This window comes from Schistocerca nitens, chromosome 2 (genome assembly GCF_023898315.1).
Source record: "Schistocerca nitens isolate TAMUIC-IGC-003100 chromosome 2, iqSchNite1.1, whole genome shotgun sequence".
Taxonomy (NCBI): domain Eukaryota; kingdom Metazoa; phylum Arthropoda; class Insecta; order Orthoptera; family Acrididae; genus Schistocerca; species Schistocerca nitens.
The window spans coordinates 1,068,351,689-1,068,372,037 of NC_064615.1; the positions used below are offsets into that span (position 1 = coordinate 1,068,351,689).

General features: G+C 43.3%; 1 protein-coding gene across 2 annotated transcripts in view; it reads right to left on the minus strand.

Moving 5' to 3' along the window:
• Positions 1 to 20,349, minus strand: part of LOC126237454 (dehydrogenase/reductase SDR family member 11-like) — a 421,354-nt gene that overhangs the window by 44,548 nt on the left and 356,457 nt on the right. For both annotated transcript variants that reach the window (XM_049947588.1, XM_049947587.1), the window contains exon 4: positions 10,108 to 10,237. In XM_049947588.1, coding sequence (XP_049803545.1) covers positions 10,108 to 10,237 — 130 coding nt within the window. The remainder of the gene's footprint in view (positions 1 to 10,107; positions 10,238 to 20,349) is intronic.

Consider the following 20,349-nt stretch of genomic DNA (forward strand, 5'->3'; position numbering starts at 1 on the left):
CTTAGGTACGTATTTTAGACGTAATTTGCTGCTTGCGATTACGTGACTCATACTTTGTGCTAAATTTCATGTTCTATGAATTTACTTGTGAAGCGACATGCTTGTGTACATTAACTGATTTTGACAATTATTGAGTAATGAACAGTGTTATTACTTGTGTATATTATGCATCGCTTGGCTGCTATGCCTTTTCACTGATGTCATATTTTTTTATTATGTGCCTGCTGTGCTTATTTATTTAAATTGTAATTGTCAACTGATTAATTGTGCTGACTGTGGTTATGTATGTAAGTTATACTTTGTGATTTATCTGCTTGCGCCTTCATGTTTACTTATTAAGGTTACATATGAACATTTATTTGCTTATGCTGATATGATGATAATGACCTGTTTATTATGTAAGATACATATTTGCTGCTTTGCGTATGGATTGCATATTTACACATTTCTGTTTTGTCGTCACAGCTACTCTTTAATTTGGTGTATAGAAATGCTGATATACTGTGTACGAACATAGAGTTTAGGTTACACTGTGGTATTAATTATAGATTGTTTGCTTGGCAGAGCCTCGTTGTAGGGATTGTGCTGCATCCACTTGTTGACATTCTGTTCTCTACTGGTATATTGTCGCGCTATTGCATGTTTTGCTTACGCTCAGTGCCTGATATTTTTAAGATAAGAAAATGAACTGCTATAATTCGATGAACGACATTAGTACAAGAAACTTCATAGAAGTCACATGAGCTGGAGGTTTTATGGAAGCTGTATAAATTTATGCTAATAGGAAGGAAGCTAACGACATGACATACCAACGCTAGGTTAGACTATTGACAGTTATTACACTGCATTTTTCGTGAGTAATTGAAATAGGAAGTGACACTTGACACAAGAAATACTCCACATGTTTGCTTCTGTTTGCCATAATTCTTGAAGTGGTGTGCACACTGTGAAATATTATGATGATTAACACTTCGTAATCGTACTTACTTACTGAAAGTTATTCAAACTAAAGGCTGTTAGAGGTCATGTATGCATTTCTTTTATTTAATGATGGACAAGGAACCAAAATGTATCTTATAATTTATAATGAGTAGAAAATTTGTGTCAGATGGATTACACAGAGGTTGTGTGTGGACACTGTGTCTTCGGATTGTATGGGATGCTGAATTGAAGTTGCACTAGGATTTTGTCTGTACTTGTTCGAGGAGACTGACTACAGGAAAGAGTTGTTATGGAAGTGAAATGATATTGGTGCTGAGGTTTATATGTATCGACGTATTATTGAGGTATTGAGATTATGTGAAGTTGATGATTATTGGAGTTTCGTGGACAAGAGGTAAGGTAAATGAGGTATTATTGAAGTATTGAGATTATATAATGCTGATGATTATTGGAGTTTGGTGGATAAGAGGTGAAGTAAGTGAGGAGCATATTTTTTTTGTTGGTCTATATGGAACAAGGAGGATGAAGATGGCAGACTAGAACACTCAAGTAGAAGGAAGATTGTCTACACACACACTTTGTTAAATCACTAAGCAGTATATACTTTTTTTTTGGAGAGAGGAAGTAATTGCATATCTTGGCTCACTGACAGTTGTTCAGCAACTGTACATTTTGATCTGGCTTGGCAAACATTGGTCTTGACATGATGACTATGACGTTGACTAACTATTATTGACTGTTATACATTGCTGCCACTACCACTTGATACACATGATGAACATAAAATTTTGACAGAATTGCATTTACACAGTTAACACTATTCAACTACACAGTAGCACTAAATGTGGATGAAAGATGAGTGAGTGTGTTTTGTGTTTTTTCCTTTTATAATCCCAGAGAAGTGATCCCAACCTATCTCCTAAATATTATTTTACTTGTTTGTTGTGGCTTGCACTGACACCCATAAATATTATAGGTTTACTGGTATTTGTGTATTGTAATAGTTAATAGCACAATTATCTGATATCATTTGTGTGTTTGTTATGATTTGTATGTTTAGTGTAAAAGCATTGTATGTGTATTCAAACTATTGTTCATGCCTGAACTGTCTGATTAGTGATGGTGCTGCACTTATCAACATGATGTGTGACATTTAGTCGTGTTTAATTTCTGCTGATGAACTGTGTGATTAGTGATAGGGAATATTATGGACTGTTACTTGCACTTTTTCTACATGATTGGTGCCACTAGGACATGTTTAATTTCTGCTGATGAACAGTGTGATTAGTGAAAGTGAATATTATGGACTGCGGTCTGCACCTGCTCAACATTGCTGGGTGCCACTGATGGACTGCTTCTACTGAAAAGATGTCACCTGTTGCTGTGTGCACCTGCTCAACATTGCTGGTGCCACTAATGGAACTGCTTATACTGAAATGGTGTTACTTGTTGGTGTCTGCACCTATTCAACATTGCTGGGTGCCACTGATGGACTGCTTCTACTGAAAAGATGTCACCTGTTGCTGTGTGCACCTGCTCAACATTGCTGGTGCCACTAATGGAACTGCTTATACTGAAATGGTGTTACTTGTTGGTGTCTGCACCTATTCAACATTACTGGGTGCCGCTGATGGACTGTTTCTACTGAAAAAATGTCACTTGTTGGTTTTTGCACCTGTTGACCATTGCTGGGTGCTACTGCTGGAACTGTCAACTACTTGTTTCTTGGGCTATGGAAAGCGTTTATGTGAATATTTGTGTAAACTGATTTTTTGTGTATTACTGTTTGTGAAAAGTTATGAGACTCTTACCTGCACATATTCGTCATTGCTGACGCTATTGATTGAACTGTTTAACCACATAATACTTGTGTAAACTATTATGTAAAGTCACATGTATGAAAGAATTTGTATTGCTTACTGTATTTTATATATTAGGTTATTGAAAGGTCAGTGCAAAGCCAAAATTTTATCTAGTTATATGATATTTACGCATTAATATTATCTTTTATTTTTGTCTGTATTTTTTTGACGAATTTGGTGGTATTTTCACCACCAATGCTGGCAAAAATACCATCAAATTCTAGTCCGTGGAGGAAGGGCATATGAAAGGTGGCTACACTGAGCCACAGCGCCAGAGATCGCGCTAACGAGTATTGTTCCGCCGCCTCCACTGGCAGTGATTATTGAGATGTCGTAGTGTGAGTGGTTGTTGAGAACGCGTAGTAGTCAGTGCTTGTTAAGAACTCGTAGCAGAGAGTGTTCGTGGAGATGTGCTAGTAGGGAGTGCTTGCTGAGATGTGATACTGAAAAGTTCCTGTTGAGATGTGGTAATAGCGAGTCGGTGTGGAGATATATTGTAATGATTAGAGTGATTTTGGTCAATATATGATGGTAAGGAAACTTGATTTATTTTTCATTATTTAATGTCGTAAATAATGCTTCATTACAGGTTCAGTCAACAAAGCATCTGGCTTGTGTTCTGGTATTAGAGTGTAATTCTGGGTTTCTTGCGTAATTATAGTATTTCTATTTCCTTTAATTAATTCAGTATAAATGATATTTAAAATTTCTTGTGTTGTTGAAGAAGAACCGTGCCAGATGCGTACGTTGAGTCATACTTCCACACACAGAACAGTTATACTTGTGCTTTGGTTTCGTAGGTTTTATAGTTGCTGGGGACTTAATTAATTAATTGTGTTAATGAAAATTTCCATTTCATTCTTTGTTGTTGTTCTATGCAGTCAGATAGCGTAATAATACTAGTCAGGGCCAACCGTTTACGAGACTTTGTAAACGGACATTCAAATACAAAAAATTAAAATTATTTGCATTATATTTTAATTAAGCCCCCATGCAACCTTCGTGCTTGCCAAACCCTACCTTGGCCGTCAAGGTCGTTGGATCTCCCCTGATTGAGGACGTTTCGAGCATTATGGGAAGGGCCCTCCAACCATCTCGGGAGTTTGACGATCTCATGCGCCAGTTTTACAGAATTTGGCACGACATCCCTCAGTAGGAATCCAACAACTCTATCAGTCATTGCCAAGCCGAATAACTGTTTACATAAGGACCAGAACTGGATCAACGCGGTACTAACTTGCTCAATTTGTGAATCTCTTCCTCTAGAATAAATCGTTTACTTTTTCTAAAACTGTAATCATTTGTTTGTCTGTACTGGAACATCACATCTACCGATTTCCGTTCCATTCGGATAACTGCTTCATAGTGCATCGGCTTACTTTTCGTAAAGTGTACAACAAAAAGTAACGGATCTTACATACCAGAAACAAGTTCAACTCGAACAAAACTCAAAAGCAGATGATGTCCTTTCACAAAACGTCCAACGATTACTGAAAACATGCGGTGCACTACCTTATCCTATGTGATTAGGATTCGGTCGGAGTTATATCACCGAGGCCTCGCGCTGGCACTTCATGAAGTTGCGAAGGCTACCTGGCAGTTGTCGTTGGATCTGTATCTATTAGGCTATGACTGTGCCTGAAGTTATGACAGACCCAGTTGCAGTGCGCTGTCTCAACAGCTGATATGGTCGTCGCTGCTTTCAATTCAGAATTGCCCTATGTGCTGTAACAGTTCTGCTACAGTTTCTTCGCCGATAGATATGAGAGATTCCCTTAAGGTAATTAACAGCGTGTTACACGCCTACAGCAGTGTTGTATCGTCCAGAGATCACGGTGCCAAACCGAAGTTGGCAACGCGAATCGATTCCACAGACATTAGTGAGGGCTCGTTGCAATCCGCAATGACGTATGGAAGGCGCTCTTGAAGACTACGTCAGTCCCCCAACACTGTAGTCCCATCACACTGAGCTCAACCCACTTCGTGACCTCATTTGAAGTACTCAGCATAACAATGTAGGACTAACGAGTAGTTAACTTTTCTGACAAAACAATCTTTCGTAAAGGTTGCATTTCATACTGCGTGAGAACTGTTTATAAATAAGAGCATCAAGTGATTCTTTGCTTGTCAATGACAGTTGTAAATTATACAAAAATCCTGTGGCAAAAAATGTGTCAAAGTTAAGTAAATCCCTTACTCATTTACGTAATAAAACGAACTAATATTTCATGTGTTCTTGTTTGATGATCCTTCTTCCAGAACAATCAAAAATTCACAGTTATGGCCCAGCTGGCGGTGAGAAAGTTGATCATCTGGTCACAGCAAGTAGTTTTTACATAACTTCAGTATCACAAATAGCAACTGAGTTACGCTGGAAAAAATCACATAAATATTAACTCGCGGAAACAAACAACTTGGGGTACGCGATTATCATGATGGTTCTGCACAAAACTATCACATGCAAACCAGTGACTCTACAATCTGTTTATGTCATTTGTAGATAGAGAGAGAGCAATCGTATGTTTGAAAGAACGATGACAATTGGCGTTCTGAAACTGTTGGAAGACAGCTGTGAAACAGCAGGTCCGCTGTTCAAGATAATCTGAAGATGCGCTAACCAGGAGAAACGTGTCATTATTAATAAAACACTTGCAACCAGGACTGCTTTTTAATCTTGGAGCTTTGAACCACTGTTGCTGCATCAGGCCAAAATGGAGTGGAGCAATGTGTTCAGATGTGAAACCAGTTGGTGGAAAGGTTTCTATATATTATTAACTACGTGATTTGAAAGTGAAGACAGTGGTATATAGGGGACAAGTAATATGTAGAGTTGGAGAAGTGGTTCCGCGTACTTGCATCAGGGATGGTGGTAACAATTTCTAAACACATAAAAAAAATGTGCGAGTTCACCCATTTGAGCGGTTGGATTGGAAATTTCATCGGGCACTGCACACAGGGGTGGGATGTAGGCGAGAGGATGTGGAAGCATTATAAATGGAAACGGTGGGCTCCCAACTATGTGCAGTGTGAACTGCAGGTCAATAGAGGGCCACTCTCTTCATGGATGACTGGCCAAACGAGGTGGCATTCGGGAGCATGGCAGTTCAAATCCCTTATGGAGCACATACATTGATGAATTCCAGTTATTCTTATACATCTTGTAATTAAATTTTCCCTGAGGCATTTAAGTCAATCTACGATTGATAATTGAATTAAAATTTGTGCTACAGCCAGGACACAAACCCAGGTCCTCTTGCTTACTAGGCAGAATTGCTGCACTCTGGTGAAAAGTGCTGCATGAACTATCCAAGTCGAATGCCCTCCCCAACACAAACATCAGTTCATACACTCCTGGAAATGGAAAAAAGAACACATTGACACCGGTGTGTCAGACCCACCACACTTGCTCCGGACACTGCGAGAGGGCTGTACAAGCAATGATCACACGCACGGCACAGCGGACACACCAGGAACCGCGGTGTTGGCCGTCGAATGGCGCTAGCTGCGCAGCATTTGTGCACCGCCGCCGTCAGTGTCAGCCAGTTTGCCGTGGCATACGGAGCTCCATCGCAGTCTTTAACACTGGTAGCATGCCGCGACAGCGTGGACGTGAACCGTATGTGCAGTTGACGGACTTTGAGCGAGGGCGTATAGTGGGCATGCGGGAGGCCGGGTGGACGTACCGCCGAATTGCTCAACACGTGGGGCGTGAGGTCTCCACAGTACATCGATGTTGTCGCCAGTGGTCGGCGGAAGGTGCACGTGCCCGTCGACCTGGGACCGAACCGCAGCGACGCACGGATGCACGCCAAGACCGTAGGATCCTACGCAGTGCCGTAGGGGACCGCACCGCCACTTCCCAGCAAATTAGGGACACTGTTGCTCCTGGGGTATCGGCGAGGACCATTCGCAACCGTCTCCATGAAGCTGGGCTACGGTCCCGCACACCGTTAGGCCGTCTTCCGCTCACGCCCCAACATCGTGCAGCCCGCCTCCAGTGGTGTCGCGACAGGCGTGAATGGAGGGACGAATGGAGACGTGTCGTCTTCAGCGATGAGAGTCGCTTCTGCCTTGGTGCCAATGATGGTCGTATGCGTGTTTGGCGCCGTGCAGGTGAGCGCCACAATCAGGACTGCATACGACCGAGGCACACAGGGCCAACACCCGGCATCATGGTGTGGGGAGCGATCTCCTACACTGGCCGTACACCACTGGTGATCGTCGAGGGGACACTGAATAGTGCACGGTACATCCAAACCGTCATCGAACCCATCGTTCTACCATTCCTAGACCGGCAAGGGAACTTGCTGTTCCAACAGGACAATGCACGTCCGCATGTATCCCGTGCCACCCAACGTGCTCTAGAAGGTGTAAGTCAACTACCCTGGCCAGCAAGATCTCCGGATCTGTCCCCCATTGAGCATGTTTGGGACTGGATGAAGCGTTGTCTCACGCGGTCTGCACGTCCAGCACGAACGCTGGTCCAACTGAGGCGCCAGGTGGAAATGGCATGGCAAGCCGTTCCACAGGACTACATCCAGCATCTCTACGATCGTCTCCATGGGAGAATAGCAGCCTGCATTGCTGCGAAAGGTGGATATACACTGTACTAGTGCCGACATTGTGCATGCTCTGTTGCCTGTGTCTATGTGCCTGTGGTTCTGTCAGTGTGATCATGTGATGTATCTGACCCCAGGAATGTGTCAATAAAGTTTCCCCTTCCTGGGACAATGAATTCACGGTGTTCTTATTTCAATTTCCAGGAGTGTATCTTCAGCTTATAAATATGAGGCTTAAATGTCTCGGGGAAAATTTAATTACAAGATCTATAAGATCACCTATGGTACAGGACTTCCCCATTACATCCAACGCTGTGGTGCTATTCCAAAGTCGGAGAGCGGTGGCAATACTGACAATGTAGGGGGAAAATAAGCTGAAGATATGAAGTTTGTGGTGGGGAAGGCATTCTACTTGGGTAGTTCGTGCAGCTATTTGGACAACACTGCTGCTGTGGTGTAATGGTTTGCATTTCTGCCTAGTACTAGGCGCGCAGTCCGGAACCGTGCGACTGCTACGGTCGCAAGTTCGAATCCTGCCTCGGGCATGGATGTGTGTGATGTCCTTAGGTTAGTTAGGTTTAAGTAGTTCTAAGTTCTAGGGGACTAATGACCACAGCAGTTGAGTCCCGTAGTGCTCAGAGCCATTTTTTTCTGCCTAGTAAGCAAGGACAGCTGGGCTCGACTTCTGGCCCTGGAGCAAGTTTCAATTCAATTCTTCACCTTTCATCATTATCGTAGAATTCCAGTTATGGTTGTCAAGTAGATTGAGAAGTGTTTTAATCTGTTTTCAGTCGTTGAAAATCGGTGAAATTAATGCTTTCAAACGAAACATTGCGTCTCTGCTGAGTGGTACATTTTCAATTTTACATTTCCTGATAGAAATGTGTATGTGTGTTAATCTGCAGACAAAGCTTCCTTAGCAGTTACTTGATACACCCATGTCTGTTCAACATGTAACAATTTCCTTGTTTTAGTTTATGACAGTATTATTGCACCTGAATGCGTTTTTATCATTTATATTTCACGAGGACACTGTGAACCACTTGATAGTATATGCACAACTGTCTTGAAATCATTCACAGTGTGAGCGTTTTCCTTGGACACCACTGTAACTCTTGTACTATAACATCACTACATGTTTCCGACAATGGCCACGGGAGACCAAGAACAATAATCCGTGGTTGTTTGGGCCAACAATGCTTGAACATACACAGCAGAGAATGTTGTTACTGTGCTCTTCAGTCTCAAGACTTGTCTGATGTAGTTCTCCACGCTAGCCTGTCGTGCACCAGCCTCTTCATTCCCACATGCATACTATAGTCTTCAATAATTCGAACCTGCTTACTGTATTCAAGCCTTGACCTCCTTCTACAATTTTTAGCTCCTACATTCCCTTCTATTACGAAACTGACGGTTCCTCGATGCCTCAGGCTGTGTCCTGTCAGTTGATCCTTTCTCTTAGATTGTGCCACAAAATTCTTGGTTCCTGAATTCGATTCAGTACCTCCTCATTAATTACTCAATTCATCTAATCTTCAGTATTCTTCTTTAGCGACAAATTTGAAAAGCTTCTATTCTCCTTCTGTTTTAATTGTTTATTGTGCACATTACACATGTTTTAAAGGCAACATTCTGTACAAATACCTTCAGAAAAGACCTTACAACACTTTGATTCACATTAAGTGTTAACAAGTTCCTCTGTTCCAGAGGTGTTTCTTTCTATTGACAATTTGCAGTTTAAATCCTCTCTGCTTTGACCATCATCAGTTATCTTGATGCCCAAATACCAAAATTATCTTCTAATTTGATTATCTCATTTCCCTATCTAATCCCCTCGCATTGCCTGATTTAATTCGACTGCATTCCCTTAGCCTTGTTCATGTTCCTCCTGTAACCCCTTTTCAAGACACTATCCGTTTCGCTAAACTGCTCTTCCAAGTATTTTGCAATTTCTCATAAAATTACAATGTCACTGGAAAACTTAAAAGCTTTGACTTATTCTTCTAAATTTTTCCACATTTATCCTTCCTTTGCTTTGCTGCTTGCTCAGTGTACGTACAGACTGAATAGCTTCGGGGCTAGACGACAAACTTGTCTCACTCGCTTCGCAACTATTGCTTCATATTGATGTCTTACGACTCTTACAACTGCAGTCTGCTTTCTGGAAGAATATAGCAATTGATTCATTACATGATACGCAGATCTCGATCTTATGAGCTGATTTCACACACGTTTATGATTCTCACTATAGCCATGCTGCTACTCACTGAGTTAACTACCCACACCCCACAAACCAGTTTTTTTTAAAGAAAAATGGGATTCACAATACGAGGAGCACATTGTGTTAACTGACCTATACTAGACTCACCACGCCTGTACGTGGACAACATAGTCTACGCTCAAACATTGATTCTTTGTCCAGAATTGTGTTTTATTGCATGATGCATTATGTGTGATGTTCTTACACTTTGGCTATGTGATTCTATTAGACCAGTTACTTTTTCAATAGTTGGATTTGTACATCTTCTTGATCTATGAGAATCAGGATATTTTTAGGAGATCGGTGTAGGACACTAGGTACATCACTAATGATAATTGGAATAGAAGTACTCAATTTATGAAAACAGACTGAAAGAAATATCAGACTCTTAACAATACTGATATGCAAACATCTTTGACATCATAGCAGTTAGCGTAAACCTGTTGGTCTATTAGACACGTGCACCATGTAATGGATAACTTACGCCGACTCGTATCTTGCTGCCCTTGGCGGCCAGGTCTTTCCTCAGCCCTTCGAGCAGTACTTTGACGGCGTGCTTGCTGGCGTAGTACATCGCGAAAGCACTTGTATCCGGTGTCGTGTGTCCCGCAACACTGAAAATTAGGAAACACGTTGTAACAGTAGAAGCAGGCTACAACATCGCAGTTGAGCGGGGAGTCAGCACGTGAGATACCACCTTGCATGATTACATCAACTAATAATATACCAATGAGGAGCACACCTGGTGTATCACTGGCTATTCGTAAGGTGATACTTCAACATTCATCTTCCAAATCTTTTTTCCTATTCTTTGTCATTTCTTTCTGTCTCCAGTATTTTACTTTCCGTAATCTGAGCCAGCACATAAATCAATGGTGGGCCGGCCGAGGTGGCCGAGCGGTTCTAGGCGCTACAGTCTGGAACCGCGCGACCGCTACGATCGCAGGTTCGAATCCTGCCTCGGGCATTGATGTGTGTGATGTCCTTAGGTTAGTTAGGTTTAAGTAGTTCTAAGTTCTAGGGGACTGATGACCTTAGAAGTTAAGTCCCATAGTGCTCAGAGCCATTTGAACCATTTTTGAAATAAATGGTGATGATATGATGAATTGCGATTATCCCATTCTAGGCAATGTTGATAACTTCCACCGTCATATTAATTCATACCACTGTCATACTGCGTGAAGAGTTTGACAGAGCACTGAAAGACCTGAGTCGAAACAAGGCCCCGGGAGTAGACAACATTCCATTAGAACTACTGATGGCCTTGGGAGAGCCAGTCATGACAAAACTCTACCATCTGGTGAGCAAGATGTATGAGACAGGCGAAATACCCACAGACTTCAAGAAGAATATAATAATTCCAATCCCAAAGAAAGCAGGTGTTGACAGATGTGAAAATTACTGAACTATCAGTTTAATAAGTCACAGCTGCAAAATACTAACGCGAATTCTTTACAGACGAATGGAAAAACTGGTAGAAGCGGACCTCGGGGAAGATCAGTTTGGATTCCGTAGAAATGTTGGAACACGTGAGGCAATACTAACCTTACGACTTATCTTAGAAGAAAGATTAAGAAAAGGCAAACCTATGTTTCTAGCATTTGTAGACTTAGAGAAAGCTTTTGACAACGTTAACTGGAATACTCTCTTTCAAATCCTTAAGGTGGCAGGGGTAAAATACAAGGAGCGAAAGGCTATTTACAATTTGTACAGAAACCAGATGGCAGTTATAAGAGTCGAGGGGCATAAAAGGGAAGCAGTGGTTGGGAAAGGAGTGAGACAGGGTTGTAGCCTCTCCCCGATGTTATTCAATCTGTATATTGAGCAAGCAGTAAAGGATACAAAAGAAAAATTCGGAGTAGGTATTAAAATTCATGGAGAAGAAATAAAAACTTTGAGGTTCGCCGATGACATTGTAATTCTGTCAGAGACAGCAAAGGACTTGGAAGAGCAGTTGAACGGAATGGACAGTGTCTTGAAAGGAGGATATAAGATGAACATCAACAAAAGCAAAACGAGGATAATGGAATGTAGTCAAATTAAATCGGGCGATGCTGAGGGGATTAGATTAGGAAATGAGACACTTAAAGTAGTAAAGGAGTTTTGCTATTTAGGGAGTAAAATAACTGATGATGGTCGAAGTAGAGAGGATATAAAATGTAGACTCGCAATGGCAAGGAAATCGTTTCTGAAGAAGAGAAATTTGTTAACATCGAGTATAGATTTAAGTGTCAGGAAGTCGTTTCTGAAAGTATTTGTATGGAGTGTAGCCATGTATGGAAGTGAAACATGGACGATAAATAGTTTGGACAAGAAGAGAATAGAAGCTTTCGAAATGTGGTGCTACAGAAGAATGCTGAAGATAAGGTGGGTAGATCACGTAACTAATGAGGAGGTATTGAACAGGATTGGGGAGAAGAGAAGTTTTTGGCACAACTTGACAAGAAGAAGGTATCGGTTGGTAGGACATGTTCTGAGGCATCAAGGGATCACAAATTTAGCATTGGAGGGCAGCGTGGAGGGTAAAAATCGTAGAGGGAGACCAAGAGATCAATACACTAAGCAGATTCAGAAGGATGTAGGTTGCAGTAGGTACTGGGAGATGAAGAAGCTTGCACAGGATAGAGTAGCATGGAGAGCTGCATCAAACCAGTCTCAGGACTGAAGACCACAACAACAACAACAACTGTCAGCAACAAATCACATGAACTTAGCGTTGAATGTTTGCCGCGCAATCCGAAGGATGCTTTTGCACTCCACCTGGCAACATACTTCGAATGTTCACAAACCGAAACAATATCATGCTCACTACATACTTTTCTTTCATTTCCAGAGAAATAATTCCGACACAGTGACACTATGGGAACATAGTTTCTTGTGACGACATTGTTGTGGCAGAGATTCCAAGCCCTCTTGCTGCATCAAAATAGAAAAAAAATCGAGCTTTCGTTCATTATCTCCATTGCCTTCATCATGCGTAACTGGCTGTTTATGTGCCAAGAAGACAGAACATTTATACGCAGCATAGTTATAATTACTGTCATGGTTACTTCCTCTTTTATTTGACACACTGATTGGAGAATCTGCGAGTGGTCTCTTTACGAGGGCTGTTCAAAAAATTCCGGAACATTCGTAATTTCGCGCAGTGGTGTGTTGGAGCGAAATGCAGTTGGAATCCCTGCACACGCCGGGGTCTAATGTGTAACTGCCGGAAGTTCCATTCTTGTATGTCTGTTAGTTATTGTTCAGTGCTGTATTGAGTAGAATATTGTAACCCACAGTTTACAATTTCGAGTTGGCAGAGTTGGAGGAGTAAATTTTGCTTGAAAGCGAAGAAAACCTGTACAGCGACACACCAAACGATGGAGGAAACCTGCGGTGATGAGAGCTGAAGCCGTACTCGATGTTACGAATGTTTCACACGGTTTAAAAACTGCCGGACAGAAGTTGAAGATGACCCTCCTTCAGTAAGCCCATCGACGTCTACCGACGACGCTCATGAAGGAACGTCAACGAAATTGTGAGTGCCAATCGAAGACTGACTGTCCGAGAGACTGTAGAAGAATGTAACATTTCATGAAATCCTGACACAGCATCTTGGAAATGCATCTTGTTGCTGCCAAGTTCATTCCACAGCTTATGAGTCAAGACCAGAAAGACCTTGCCTCGCAGTCTTAAAAGAGCTAATGGATCGCAGAAAGAGAACGAGGTGTTCCTTAAGAGAATCACAACTGGTGATGAGACTTGGGTCCACGCTTATGCTGCTGAGACCAAGATTCAGGCTTTACAATGGGCCAGGAAAGGTACTCCAAGAGCAAAAAAGCTCGTTAGATCAGGTCAGGACAAATGTCAACCTGTACTGATAGTTTTCTTTGACTTTGAAGGATTTGTGCCACTGGGACAAACTGTTAATCGATGGTACTACCGGGACGTGTTGTGACGCCCGCGAGAAAATGTGAGAAGGAAACGGCCTGAAATGAAGGCTAAGAGCCCGCGGGCCCTGCAGCATGATAACGTACCCGCACGTTCATGCACGTTGGTGCGTGACTGTTGCACAAGAAAAGGAAATGAGTGTGTTGCCTCGTCCTCCGTACTCTCCAGACCTGGCCTTTGCAGTTTTTGTTTTCAAAGTTGAAAGGACGAAGATCTGCAACGATAGATGGGATAAGAGAAAATTCGTAGACGGTGCTTCGCGCGGTCCAACAATAGGCATACCAAGACTGCTTCCAGAACTGGATACGCGATGGGAGAGGTTGTGACATTACAGCCTTTATCACTGCGATTTTTAACATGTAAAAGTTTTTTTCTGTATTCTCGTCAGTATGTGCGAACTTTTAACATATACCAATGAATTTTGTAACCAGATATCTTTGCCGCGCTCCTGAAAAGCGCAGAATATCACGATAGCTATAAACTGTTATACGCTGCTATCGATCAGTAAAAAAAAAAAAAACGATGCACCTATGTTTCAAAATAGCAATTGCCAATTCTTACTTCTGCAGGGAGCCGCGCCGCTCTCTAGCTGTTCTGTGAATGTGATGCGAGTCGGACGCAAAAGTATTGTGCTCCATACTGATATAATCATTTTATTGTAACTTTAAGAGTTTAAGTGATTAAAAAATGTATGTGGCCACAAACAAGCGAGAATGTATATAATGAAAATTCGCTCCACCGCCACAATGGGTGGCCATGTTAATGTAAGTTTCCGTTTCATAATATAATACTTGAAGCCTTGAAGTTTATTTAATTTCAAAGAAAATCTCTCAACGTTATTTTCATTAATTATACTTGTGATAATCTTTCCTGTTTAAAAGATTTATGCAGCTTATGATCCAGCGTGTGTTCTGTCGGAACAGGAGGCTGTCGTGACGACATCGTTATAGTATTTATTCCAAGTTCTTTCAGTTCCGTTTATATGTTCGTACAAATCCAATTAGTTGGTCCCTTAGGTTTCTTTCATGTAACTTCCGTCTGTTTTTTCCGCGCGATCTTCCTCCGAAAAAAATTTCTGTTCATTTTTTTTTAGTAATTTTCGATATCGCGAATGAGAAAAGACAGCCGCCTCCTGCTCCGAACGGAACACCACGACTTTTCTAACGTCGGAGAGTACCGCACGAATTTTCCGCTAAAAGGTAATAGAATTTCTTAAAGCTGGATCAATTACACATGTTGCTGCTGTTCTCCGACAAATCTGGTATGATTAATAGTAATTTATTCTGTCACGACATAAAGAACCAATTTTATTTTTACCAAAGCAACAAAGCTTTCAATTAAATTGCTAAAAAAAAAAATCATACCAGAAGGTGTATCAGTTGTGGAGGACAGTATTTCGCTGGAGATCATACACAATAAGTAAAAGGGAAGCGTAGAAAAATTTTGTGGTCAAAATTCCAAAATTTTTTGAAGAGACCTCTTACCACGACCTCTTACGTTTTCTGATACGTTCCTTAGCAACGATTCACAAAAAAGAGACCATGACATTTTTACATACCTTTCCCATTAGCCCTTGTAACTGAGGCACCATCCGTCTCCCTAGCAGCTACATATTGTCTTTGAACTTACCTGTAAAAAGCACGTCCGGTTAGCCGTGCGGTCTAACGCACTGCTTTCTGAGCGAGAAGGCGTGCCGGTCCCCAGCACGAATCCGCCCGGCGGATTAGTGTCGAAGTCCGGTGTGCCGGCCAGTCTGTGGACTGTTTTTAAGGCAGTTTTCCATCCGCCTTGGCGAATGCGGTCTGGTTCCCCTTATTGCGCCTCAGTTACACTACGTCGGCGATTGATGCGCAAACACTGTCTCCACGTACGCGTACACCATAATTACTCTACCATGCAAACATTTGGGGTTACACTCGTCTGGTGTGAGACGTTCCCGGGGGGTCCACGGGGGGCCGAACCGTACAATATCCCTGAGTTCGGGTGTGGGGCGGCGGTGGGGTGAGTGGACTGCTGTAGCCTGTTGTGGGGTTGTGAACCACTGAGGGCTACGGCACGGACGAAGCCTCTCCGTCGTTTCTAGGTCCCCAGTTCCATGCAATACCTGAAACACGTGGTACGTCGGGTGAAATCTATTTGCAACGAAATAACCACCATAATTCGGCATTACACTCTTTGCTTGACTGTTACACGTCTACAGCGACTGTGACGACAGCGAATGCAAACACTCTGAGAACTACAGCACACTAATCTACTACGCATCTACCTTACACTGATCGGTAAAAGACTGAATTACAAAATCTCAACAAGACTTTTGTAGCTGATCACAGCTGGTATTCGGTAGCTTCGCTGATTTAGCTTAGCGTCAACGTGGTCGCCTCTTTTATACACTGTGCAACACAATGAAAGCATCACTTTTTCAGAAACGTTGTAATTGTCTCCCCGTTGCGGCGTGAATTTTGAAATTTGGTTTAAAGGTGCCCTACAAAAGCGTGGCGCCCTGGGGCGTCAACCTCGGGCTCGGCGAGACTTCGAACACCAACACGTCGATACACGTGACAAAGATGTTGATGTGTACTGTACGGTGGATTAATGATGTCACACTGACGCCAAATTGCACCCCAGTCCCTCCCAACACCAGCGTGGAAGTGTCACACGATGGGAAGGTCGTCACAACCCCTCTTTCCCACATTTCACTCATTCTTTTGACGCATCTGTGATGGAGGCCAGAACCGCGATGCCCAGCATTGAAACCAAGCGACTTTCTTACGAATGGCCGAGGAAAACATTTCAGTCACACCGCCGCTCAGAATCGACAAGAATAGGTCTCAGCATATGGTCTAAATCGCGTCAATGAAACCACTGCCCTGTTCATTCCCACACATTTCGCTGTCGAAAACGACAGTTCTCTAGGTCATGAGCGACAGGACAACGCTCTTGAAACCTTCGACACTGCTTACACCCGCGGACGCTTCAAACCTTCTCTAAGAACATCGTGGGCCTGTAAGCCTAATTAAGGTGTTCGCACCCCTTTGGAGTACATCTCTGTCACAGTTCTTACTCTGGCGTACGGCCTGGAATCACCATGGACCATTCAAAACCATCCGACGAAATTTGATCGCGATCCGAAGCAGTAGAGGGTTCTTATGTATTTTCAGCCCTCTTGCTTCACGCTCTGCTGTGACGTGATCTCGGACGGATGCAATGTTGAAACATGCTTGAATAAGACTGTAAAGAGTCCTTCTAAGAACCCCCACTTCAGCAAAACTCTTGGTACCACCAGCCTGCTTTTGTTGCGCACTTTAAAAATGTGTAGGGTGACAGTTATTGAAATATATGAAATAAAATCCTCATGACTTCTGAACAGTTTGCGTTAGGACGTTCAAATTGCACACTTGAGCCCGGGGTATCATGAGAATTAGTATGCTCATGTATGGTTAGGTTTAGAGATGAAGCACACTTTGATGTGGATAGGTTCCTCAATAAGCAAAACTGGGGGACTGAGAATCCACATTTCACAATCGAGAAGCCTCTTCACCCTCAACGGGTCCTGTGTGGTGTGCAATGTCCAGCCACGGAATAATCAGTGTGACATTCCTTGATGGCACGGTGACTACCAAACGGTTTGTGAAGGTTTTCAAAGACGATTTTATCCAAAATGGTTCAAATGGCTCTGAGCACTATGGGACTTAACTTCTGAGGTCATCAGTTCAAAAATGGTTCAAATGGCTCTGAGCACTATGGGACTTAACATCTGTGGTCATCAGTCCCCTAGAACTTAGAACTACTTAGACCTAACTAACCTAAGGACATCACACACATCCATGCCCGAGGCAGGATTCGAACCTGCGAGCGTAGCGGTCACACGATTCCAGACTGAAGCGCCTAGAACCGCACGGCCACACTGGCCGGCGAGGTCATCAGTCCCATAGAACTTAGAACTACTTAAACCTAGATAACCTAAGGACATCACACACATCCCTGCCCGAGGCAGGATTCGAACCTGCGACCGTAGCGGTCGCGCGGTTCCAGACTGAAGCGCTTAGAACCGCTCGGCCACACCGGCCGGCACGATTTATCCCCATTACCCAAAGTGATCCTGATTTCGACTAGATGTGGAGGAGGACTTTGGGGATCGCATTCTGGCTCTACGGTACACAGAGGCCACTGACATGGGCCTTCATTGCGCGCCATGTTCTCCGAGTCTGAACACATGTGACTCCTTTTTGTGCGGATATATTTAAGAAAAGTATGCACAGCAATAACCCCAAGACCATTGCTGGGCTGAAAACAGCCATGCAGGAAGTCATCGAGGGCATCGATATTCCGACGTTGCAGCGGGTCATGCAGAATTTCGCTGTTCGTCTGAGCCACGTCATCGGCAATGACGGTAGGCATATCGAACATGTCATAAACTAAATTAGAATATCTGTAGTGACGTTTACATGTTGAATAAAGTGTTTGCAACTAATTTACTTTTCCTTTCATATACGAGGATCAATCCAAAAGAAATGCACACTATTTTTTTTAATCCATCTTCTTTTCTACATGTTTGAAAGTTATACAGTGTGTAGATACATCCTTTAGGAACAATATTTTCATTTCTCCACATAATTTCCATCCGTCTCAACTGCCTTACGCCATCTTGGAACTAGCGCCTGTATACCAGCACGGTAAAATTCTCGACCTACCTGTTGGAGCCACTGTTTGGCAGCGTGCACAAGGGAGTCATCATCTTCAAACCTTGTTCCACGGAGAGAGTCTTTCAGTTTCCCAAAGAGATGATAGTCACACGGAGCCAGGTCAGGACCGTAAGGCGGGTGTTTCAGTGTTGTCCATCCGAGTTTTGTGATCGCTTCCACGATTTTTTGACTGATATGTGGCCGTGCATTGTCGTGCAACAACAAAACATCCTGCTTTTGACGATGTTGTCGAACACGACTCAGTCGAGCTCGAAGTTTCTTCAGTGTCGTCACATATGCATCAGAATTTATGGTGGTTCCAAATGTGTTCAAATGTGTGTGAAATCTTATGGGACTTAAAAAAAATGGCTCTGAGCTCTATGGGACTTAACTTCTGAGGTCATCAGTCCCCTAGAACTTAGAACTACTTAAACCTAACTAACCTAAGGACATCACACGCATCCATGCCCGAGGCAGGATTCGAACCTCCGCCGGGACCAGCCGCACAGTCCACGACTGCAGCGCCATAGACCGCTCGGCTAATCCGCGCGGCTATGGTGGTTCCGCTTGGCATGATGTCCACAAGCAAGAGTCCTGCGGAATCGAAAATCACCATAGCCATAACTTTTCCAGCAGAAGGTATGGTTTTTTCCAGCAGAATGTGTGGTTTTGAATTTTTTTTGCTTGGGTGAATTTGCATGATGCCACTCCATTGATTGCCTCTTCGTCTCTGGTGAAAAACGATGCAGCCATGTTTCGTCACCAGTCACAATTCTTCCAAGAAATTCTGTTCCAAAAGTTCCAAAAGTTCGCTGCATACCGTTTTTCTTGTTTCTTTGTGAGCCACTGTCAACATCCTGGGAACCCACCTGGCACAACCTTTTTTAACGCCAACACTTTCAGTATTCTGCAAACACTTCCATCCCCTATCCCAGCGTAGTGTGACAATTCGTTCACTGTGATGCGTCTGTCAGCAGACAGCAATTCGTTAACTCTCTGCATATTGTCTGGAGCGTGTACAGTACGAGGCCTGCCGCTGCGACGACAATCCTCAATACTGCCGTTCCCGCTTTCATCACGTAACTTGCTTGCCCACCGACTAACTGTACTGCGATCGACAGCAGCATCTCCATACACCTTTTTCAACCTCTTGTGGCTGTTTCCCACTGTCTCGTTTTCACAGCACAGGAATTCTATGACAGCACGTTGCTTCTGACGAACGCGAAGTGTAGCAGCTATCTTGAAGACATGCTGTGACGGCGCCACTCACGGGAACAAGTTTGAAAACAAGCGGGAAGGATGTATCTACACACTGTAAAACTTCCAGACATGCAGAATGAAAACTGTATTTTTACAAAAATACTGTACATTTCTTTTGGAGTGACCCTCGTAGTGCAACAGTTGTCACCCTGTGCTTGTCTAGAGACAAACCGTGGTGGAGACAGGCAACCTCTTGACAGGCCTCCAATTTCGTATGCCTACCAGCAAGCGTGAAAGCAGCAGAACAGCCTGCCTGCAGGTGTATGGGACTCTTGTCACAGTTTGTCCCTGTACAGAGACGTTTTTGGAAGTTCTCGACGGAGGTGGACAGGCGGCACAGAGGGTGTTACTGAACTGGCAGGTTTAGAGGGATCCTTTGTTGTTTTACTCACGCCACCGGAGGGTATGAAGCAGGAGGGCTGAAAATGCATATGCTCTCTTTGATGCTTCGGATCGCGGTCAAATTTCGTCGAATGGTCTTGAATGGTACATAGTGATTCCACGCCGTACACTGTGATCGCATTGGACTCCAGATGGGTGCGAACACGTTAACTGATGTTGCTGGACCACGTTGTTCTTAGAGAAGGTTTGAATCGTACGGGGGACATCTTCAGTGTCAAAGGTTGTCCAGAACGTTATCCTGTTGTACGCTTCACCGCGAGCTATCGTTTTCGACCGCGAAATGTTTGGGAATCAACGCTCCAAGGGAAGGTGTGGTTTCATTGATGCCCTTTATGCCACCTGCTGAGGCCTATTCACGTCGCTTCTGAGTGGCAGTGTGTGTGAAATGTTTTCCTCGGCCACTCATAAGGAAATAGCATGGTTTCAACGCGGTTCTGACCTACATATCG